The sequence below is a fragment of the Argentina silus genome (assembly GCF_951799395.1).
Source record: "Argentina silus genome assembly, chromosome: 17".
NCBI classification, from domain to species: domain Eukaryota; kingdom Metazoa; phylum Chordata; class Actinopteri; order Argentiniformes; family Argentinidae; genus Argentina; species Argentina silus.
This window is the reverse complement of record NC_139671.1, coordinates 17326321-17335543: the sequence shown is the minus strand read 5'-3', so window position 1 is coordinate 17335543 and position 9223 is coordinate 17326321. Positions and strand designations below refer to the sequence as shown.

Sequence of the window (9223 nt, the reverse complement as noted above, 5' to 3'; positions counted from 1 at the left end):
TCCTTTTCTGAGGGCAGTCCTGCCGGTTGCCTGTTAATTGTGTGAGTACAGGTCATCAGCAGTAGTACATTACAATGATGGAAATAAATGGTGGAGGGACATGGATCGGAACACAACTCATCTTCCCTAATTGCATGGCTCTGTGCTCGCGGACGATTATGTCATTATCTAAGACCTCTGTGTGAACGTGTGTGTGGGGTGACAGGTGGGGAAACAAACCCATTTAGTTCGAAGGAGTTCCAGAACTCTCTCACCCTTATTCTCTCTGTCTGTCTCTGTCTCTGTCTCTCTCTCTCTCTCTCTCTCTCTCTCTCTTCTCTGGCTCTCTCTCTCTCTTCTCTGGCTCTCTCTCTTCTCTGGTTCTCTGTCTCTTTCTTTCGCTCTCTGTCTCTCCCTCCCTCCCTCCCTCTCTCTTTCTCCCTCCCTCTCTCTTTCTTCCTCTGGTTCTCTCAGTCTTTCTTTCTTTCTCTTCACCCTCTCTATTTTTCTATCTATCTATCTATCTATCTATCTATCTATCTCTACGTTTCTGCAGGCTAAATAATCTTCCGCAGTTTTTTTGTTTTGCCTCTCGTCTGCAATATTTTTTCTTTGCACCTCCGCTGTCTTCTTAATTTTTCAAGGAGGCTTCGAACAGATACAGAGGTAAATTTAGTACAAGGGGGTGAACCAGTGAGTAATCAAAGCTGGCAAACTGTGTTACACAAGTTCCTGTGACTCAGAGTACTGGCAGAGAAACACCCCCATGTTCTTGTTGTGTTCATTGCCTCAGGATGATCCAGACCCACCCCACCTCCTGAGCCTCACCAAGCCCACTGCCCAGTGACCCTGCTGGGCTACAAGAGGAAGGAGCCCTGGCCTGATCTCCTCCACGAGATGGAAGTGTAAAAACAAAAAAAAGACTAGATTAGTCAATGACAGCCTCTTCCCTCCTTCCTCTTGTTCCTCCTCCACCCCTTTAACAAGCGAGGGATGTCGGATGTAACAAGACCTCATTAGGCACCCGGGTCTTAAGACAACATGGCAGAGAGGAGAGGGCGGTGACCTTTGACCTTAGCATGTGTCCGGCACGTCCGCCTTACACGGCCGACACTTCCTGTGCTCATCAAGACAGGGAAGAGCCAGCCACCTGTGCAACCTCCCACTGTCACCTCTGTCATTGTGAGTGGTGTGTGTGTGTGTGTGTGTGTGTGTGTGTGTGTGTGTGTGTGTGTATGTGTGTGAGTGGTGTGTGTGTGTGTGTGTGCGTGCGTGTGAGTGGTGTGTGTGTGCGTGCGTGAGTGGTGTGTGTGCGTGTGTGTGCGTGTGAGTGGTGTGTGTGCGTGTGTGTGTGTGCGTGTGTGTGCATGCGTGTGAGTGGTGTGTGTGTGCGTGTGCGTGTGCGTGTCTAAATATATTCTATGCTTACATTTTGTAAGAATTCCTCTTTTGATAATAATTGGTCTGTTTATAGTCCTCCCTTGTTTATTCTGGTCACATGCAAAATGTCAACAAAATTAATCAGCAAATCCAATGACCTCTACATACGCCGGTATCAGCACAATAGTATTAGTATCAGTATTGATACAACACAAATTAGCTGAAATTAACGTGAATAACCCCTGTTCAAATCATCACAGAGAGTCTCTGGGATCCACATCTTTTTTGCCGTCGTGGGACAGGCTTTCAGGAGCAGGAGCATTTATCTCAGTAACACGAGGCATTGTTGAGGAAAGGTGTGAGGTCTTTTTTTGTAGAAAAGCTCTTAGCAAACCATAATCAGGAGTGATAATGCGTCTCATTCTATGCTAATGTGTGTGTTTTACAGCAATCAGGCGACAGGTGATGATAGCACACCGAGAGGTGTGTTTGTGTGTGTGTGTCTGTGTGTGTGCATGTGTGTGTGTGTGTGTGTGTGTGTGTGTGTGTGTGAGGCACCATTAGTGACTTCCCAGGTCCTCTTCAGGAATACAATGGGCGGCGAAATTGCTTTAATGGAAAAAGGCTAATGTGAGTACACGCACGCACACGCGCGCATGCACACACACACACACACACACACACACACACACACACACACACACACACACACACACTATCTCTCTCTCTCTCTCTGTCTCTCACACACACCACCTCAGCAGCTCACTCAAGCCGGAGAGAGGGAGATAAGTAAGGGAGGATATTATCACTTACACTAAAGTGTGGTTTCGCTAGCAGGGTGTGAGAGTGGTGTGTGTGTGTGATGGACTGCTTGGTGCTTCCACTCCTACTCTCCCTGGCATCTTCCACCTACGCAGGATGAGATAAACATGAAGCCAGCGTTTATAATATCTCACATCCTTTGTCTCCTCACCACATCTCTTCTCCACGTCAAATTGGCTAAGGTACAGTAACCGTCCTTCAAAAAACACAGACAAACCATCTCACCTTAACAAACCATCTCACCGCAACAAACCATCTGACCTCAACAAACCATCTGACCTCAACAAACCATCTCACCTTAACAAACCATCTCACCTTAACAAACCATCTCACCTTAACAAACCATCTCACCTCGACAAACCATCTCACCTTAACAAATCATCTTACCTTAACGAATCATCTCACCTCAACAAACCATCTCACCTCAACAAACCATCTCACCTCAACAAACCATCTCACCTTAACAAACCATCTCACCTCAACAAACCATCTGACCTCAACAAGAAAGGGCATTCACCTAACACCTCTCTTCCCTTGTCGTCCTATTCCATACTCTGACAGGAACAAATACATTTTCAGAGGGAAGTGAGGCTCACGACAGCTTCATACTTCAGCGATTCATTGAGCCATCTCTCCCCTTTGAAGGGCATTATCATCAAACACACGCACACACACACACGCACGCACACACACACGCACACACACACACACACACACACACACACAGCCTCCTCGGTAAGACAAGGCACGTCCTCGCCTCTAAACGGTCTCATCTGTGCCCTACTCAAGGCTGGCAGCATCTGTTTCACTCCAGGCCATGCCATAAGGTGCCAGGGCTCTGAGGAGCCTCCACACTCCCGCCAGAGCCCCCTCGCGACCACCTCTAACCCCCACCCCTCACCCCCCCTCGCCCTCAGACGCAACGCGCCCCCCCCCGCCTTACATGCCCATCTTACCGATGCTCCCCCCCCCCCCTTATCTCCCCAAGGTCCCTCGAGCGTCCCCCCTGTCTCATCCCTCTCTCACCCCCACCTCACCAGGTTCTCTAACCTCACCACCCCCCGCCGCCACCCCAGACACCCTCTTCTTCCTCCCTCCTTCCCGCTCTCTCCCTCCCCAGTATTTGAGAGATGTCGCCAGCCTCCCTAACCTCCCCCTTTCCCCTTCCCCCCCTCCCCTCCTCTCCTCCCATTCCCTGTTTGAGTTTGTCTCTCACTCATGCCCTTCCCTCCTTCCCTCCCCCCCCCACCCCCCCCCCCCCCCCCCCCCCAACTGTCAATCCCCCAGTATGTGCGAGATGTCGTCTGGCTCTCCGGCGGCGCGGTGACAGAATGCTCCTCATCGCCAGGAAGACTTCCCCTCTGAGAATCACAGATTAGCGGCTCGGGAGGTCCCAGGCCAGCGTTCCTGGGAACGTCTCCTTAACAGGCGTCACTTTCCCCTCCAGGAAGCCTGCGGCGCGCCGACAGCTCAAGACAAGGGGAGGGGAAAGTGATCTGATGGCACTCTCTCTCTCCCTCCCTCCCTCCCTCCCTATCTCCCTCCCTCCCTATCTCCCTCCCTCCTTCCCTCTCTCCTTCCCAACTCCCTCCCTTTCCCTCTCTCTCTCTCTCAGTCAAGGACCCGTGCCTCCCAGCCATGCCCAGTGACAATGACACGAGAGGGGAGGGGGGGGGGGGAGGCGCTAACACGGGCCCCTGCTGCGGCCTTCTCAGCCCTGGGCCCGGAGCGAGACGGAACGGAAAGGATAGAGAGAGAGAGAGAGAAAGAGAGAGAGAGAGAGAGAAAGAGAGAGAGAAAGAGAGAAAGGATAAAGAGAGGAGAAGGGGGAGGAGGAGGAGGGAGAGAGGGAGGGAGGGCTGGCTAACGAGCGGTGCGGAGCCACAGAAGGTGTGTGCGGTGGAGCGTGAGCTAGCGGTTGAGACAGCGCAGGCCCGTCGAGATGACTGGGAAGCTAATGCTATGTTACGCGGGGCGCTAACGGCATGCCTGGGCCCACTGCAGCTAATCCACACTCATCACCCGCACCAGCACAACAACGAAAGGAGACACCCCAGGTCTACAGGGGGGAGAGATTACTTGTGACACGTCTTTTGGGTGCCAGTTGAGACTTCCTTAACATCTAAACCCGTTCCATATGACTCACCCGTTGGAGATACTGTTATATAAAAGTCCTCCAAATCCGACCTGACACAGAAGGTGAGGTAGAATAAATATAGAGGGAGAGAAATAGAGAGGAAAGAACTAAATGTGCCGTCTACCTGGAATTGTTGGAGGACATTTCACTGCACGTCCCCTTTGTTTGAAGTGAGTTGAGATACCTCCTAGGCTTAGTATCTCTCCGACTCTCTTTCTCTATCTCGCTCTCTCTCTCTCTCTCTCTCTCCCAAACAAAGTAAATACACTTTCACTGTCAAGTAAAGAGGGCCTATGTGAGCGTGTGTACACTAGAATAGAGTCTGTGAGATACGCCACAACACTGAATGTTCCCACATGTATATTGAACTCATGCCCATCAAGAGAGATCAAAAGCGTCTTTCTAGTTAAGGTCACTTGAAGAACTTTTGCAGCAACTAGGTACCAAAGGTCCATAAGTCGTATACGTTCACAAATAAACCCTGCTGTGCACTCAATCAGTCTTTGTTGCTACTGAGAGTGACCTCAGTGACCTCCAATGTGTCCTGCGACCTCCCTGAGACCTTGTGAGATTGTCTTTGCGGGAAAAGAGTGCTGAATGCCAAGCAGAGGCCGCAGGGCTAATGTGCTAATGTCATGTGGGGTGAGGTCCCAGTCCCCAGCGGATGATGACGTTGGCCCTAAGTGCTTTTTAATCATACAAATTGGGGTCATGTTATCTGATCTTAGATCTGGGTTCAGGAGCAAAATGCTAGCTGGGAGTCTTAACCACAACGTGTTGTCATTGTTTAAAGGAGCAGAAGAGTGTGATGGTAGAGGACTGGCGACGGCAGGACTTGGTGCGGCCCTCCATTCCAACCCTTCTAACCCTTCTCTAGTCCTGTGGAGACCCAGCCGTGCCTCCTCCAGTTCCCCCTGCCGCCCACCTCGCTGGACCATGGACCTCAGTCAGGTGGTTTGGTGTGTTTGTTTGTGTGTGTGTGTGTGGGAAGGGGAGGGGCGGGGAGGGAGGGAGGGAGGGAGGGGGGGGGGGATAAAGAGGCTTTGTGTCTCTTTATTATGACATCATGGCTCTGACAGAAGCTGGAGATGATGCCCGGGGTCCCGTAGCGGAAACTCTTCAGCTCTCGGTGTGTGTGTGTGTGTGTGTGTGTGTTTGTGTGTGTGTGTGTGTGTGTGTGTACACATCTAACTTTGGGCTATGGGAGTCCTCCTGCGCTTTGTGGAGGAAAGTCAAATCGTCAAAGACAAAAACAAAACCTGACCACCAGCAATATGAAGCAGAGGGCAGGCCATTTGGCTGCTTGCATGTGTGTGTGTGTGTGTGTGTGTGTGTGTGTGTGTGTGTGTGTGTGTGTGTGTGTGTGTGAAAGAGAGATAAAGAGAGAGAGGAGTGAGGTATGTACAAAGAGAGAGGAAGAGAAATGCCAGATTGGGAAAGGGAAGGAGAGAGAGAGACAAAGAGAGATGAGAGGATGAGGGGTACAGAAAACTACTGGGGGTCAGAGGTTGATCTCCACCCTGCAGGTCTTGGTGGTGGCGCTCTTGGGCCGTGTTGTGTTGCATCATGGGAGTCCTTGGCATGTCCTCTTAATCTAGCCCCTGACCAGATGACTCCTTCCCTGTGGCTGGCACACACACACACACACACACACACACACACACACACACACACACACACACACACACACACACACACACACACAGGGTCCTTTGTGTGTGAGGAGCCATTGTTCCCAAGGCAAGGAGGTTTTGAGTTCTGATAGCATTATCCAAGGGCAGGACAATGCATAATACTGTACAACAAACACAGGAGTTTCACTTTCAAACCAGTCAAAACTTAGACTCAGAGTGAAACAATAGAGTGATATACCATAGACACTACAATATACAGTGAGGTGACACTGTAGAACAGCTAGGAGGCTCAATCCTCTCAGACTTGAACATGCTCTTGGTGGCATATTTCCCTGACAGGAAAAGAGCAAATGTACATGCATTTCATGAAGGCTTTTATGTAAAGCGGAAAACACCCCCTACCACCACTCACACTCTCTCTCTCTCACACACTCACACACACAGTTAGATTGACAGGTGCCTACAGTAAGCTAGTGTGAACCTGTCACCCAGAGTGTGTCTAATGAGGGACAGGTCTTTATCTCAACTGCTAATCAGTTCTCACCAAGGCAGAGTCGGGACCTGGAGTCACTGGGGCTGACACACAGGGACACACTTTGGCAATGCTAACAACTCTATACCTGTGGGTCTGTGTATTCCTTTGTAGCATGTGTGTATGTGTGTATGTTATCCTTTGAGGTAAATGTTCTGTGTGTGTGTGTGTGGGCTCCTATCAGGGTCAGGGTGACACTCAGCAGGAGGGACAGCAGGTCTTTAGGAGTGTCATCACTCCTACTGATCAAAGAGAGGGGCTGTAGCCTTAGAAGACACACACACACACACACACACAAAAAGACAAGACAAACATATAATGGCATGTCGACCTTGATCAAAGATACTGCATACACACAACTCTACTAGCTACCAACATACACACACTCAAATCATACACTAAATTGTATTCATACAGGCTGAAAAAAAAATCACACAGAAGATTTCCACTATTGATCATCCAGGTTTTCATTTATTGAGCTGTAATTCCAGAGTATAGACACCAGTACATGTGTGTAGAGAGTATAACTTCTGTACAGTAGGAAACATACAAAACAGGGGAGGCTGGTGGAGGTAGAAATTGGAGGACGGACTAACTGCAATGTATGGAATGGAATGAATCCTCATTCAGTTCCATGCATTACAATGAGCCGGTCCTCTGATTTCTACCTCCACCAGCCTCCCCTGATACAAAACCTCCCACTGGTAGTGTCTGTTAGAGGACTGAGATATAAACTGACATATAATATTGATCTGTTAGTCAGTGAGTGAACCAGGTAGTAACTGTGATGGTCATATCACCCTATGGGAGGCAGCATTCAGTGGGGCAATATCATGGATGAACGTGGAAAAGCAATTCATTTGGGGAAGAGTTGATCACCGCATATGTAACATCTGAATTTAACGCCAGGAGAGGAGGCACTATTCTATTAGTCCTCGAGAGATAGCAACCAATCAAGCGCACCTCTTTCAGCTTAGTCAGTGGGCGGGGTCTGTCGTGTGTGATCCAATGGGAATGCTTGAGTCATAATCAACAAAGATTCTATTGGGTTTGGGGCAGTGAGTGTATATGATCTGAGTATATGAGTATGAGTTGAACATCCTGAATCTAAACTTCATCACAACATACATGAAGGGGTTGTTTTTACATGACAATGGACATGACGAGATAAATGCATAAACATCAATGATTTATTCTTCGATAGCTCTTGGTCTCTTCATTAAATATGATATATAATATATTCTTCTCAAATGCAGCGAAGATCACTGTGATCGAAACAGTCCAGTGGGTTTCCCTGGGTAACAAACCAAAACACACATTTCGAACTCCCAAAATCGTTTCTCAACCGATATGTATCCTTCATTCAACGATCGTTCAACCATTGCATTTAAACAGATCTGAAAATTGAAGGAAAAAAAATGTAGCTCCCTGTAAAGCATGATCCAACTACTCAGCTTCCTTTACGGTCTGCCTAGGGTTGGTTGGCACAAAATGGAGTTGGCAGTATATTGTTGGACAATATATTGTTGTTGTTGTTGTTGTTGGACAATATATTGTTGTTGTTGTTGGGACAATATGTTATAGCTAGACAATACATTTCTACGTCAGTGCATCTTAACCTCATTTCCATACAAAAGTACTTCCTCACTCATTACATAGACTTCCATGTATCTTCGTAGTCTGTCAAAGGGGCCTCGTTCAAGAGCGCTGCCCGTTGGCGTCTGTTTGACACAGCGAGTGAGTGCACTGTGCAACTTCAAGGAATAGGGACCGTGCTGCACACATCTCTCTCACACACCATATTGCACATGTGTGTTCTTAGGTTTTAGGAATAGGTGGCTGGGCGTGTGTATTTGTGTGTATGGATTAAAAAAAGGATATGGACCGTAAAATCTCCCTAAGACCATATCTGTCAGACGTTATCGTTGTAGCTCAGTAATGTAGTTTTGCTCAACGCTTCGAGCAGAGAAAGAAATCATCAAAGTGACATTGCCATTTGTGAACCACCACCCGTCGTGAGCCAAGGGCTTGTTGGGTTTTTTGCACCCATAAGTGTCTTCCAGTTTTACTCTACAAACGAATACAAAACAAATGTCCTCTTCCAACGGATTAACAAAAAAAAAAATGCTTTGGCAAACTCCTCGACAAATGAGACAATAGTCAAAATAAATAAATGTCTGTAGTTCATTTGTTGCCAGAGGATACCTCTCATGTTGCCTTGGGTGACTGCTGCCATGGATACATCACTGTGATATTGTGGAATATCACAAGTGTTGCCAAGGGATACCTGTGTCAGGATGTACAGGTGCTTGTGATGAGGTGCCTGTGTGTGTGTGTGCCTGTGTGTGTGTGTGTGTGTGTGTGCGTGTGCGTAGTCTCTTGGCCGCTCGGTCCAGACAGTCCACCCACAGCATGCAGCTCTGATCTCCACAGTCCCATGATGCTTATCTGGCTTATTTGGGCCAGTCCACTCTGGCGAAGAAGGGGTGTGATTTGATATCCTCCGCTCCTGCCACCCCCGCCCCCAGTCTCTCGACCGGGTTGAACTGGAGAAGCTACAGAAAACAAACAAACAAACAAACAACAATGTTTGTTAGCGCTATAAAATGACGTCTGACTGCACAGTTCCTGTATAGCGCAACGCAACATTGGCAAAACAACATGGTGACAACATTCCTCAAGACAACCCTTGACTACAGGTCATGTAGAGCTTGAATTTATATCTGTCGTATAGTCAAA

General features: G+C 48.4%; 1 protein-coding gene across 1 annotated transcript in view; it reads right to left on the bottom strand.

Moving 5' to 3' along the window:
* Nucleotides 1-6949: 6949 nt before the first annotated feature.
* Nucleotides 6950-9223, bottom strand: part of rps6kc1 (ribosomal protein S6 kinase polypeptide 1) — a 27165-nt gene continuing 24891 nt past the window's right edge. Inside the window, exon 16 of the mRNA XM_083688488.1 lies at nucleotides 6950-9039. Coding sequence (XP_083544614.1) covers nucleotides 8938-9039 — 102 coding nt within the window. The 3' untranslated portion in view covers nucleotides 6950-8937. The remainder of the gene's footprint in view (nucleotides 9040-9223) is intronic.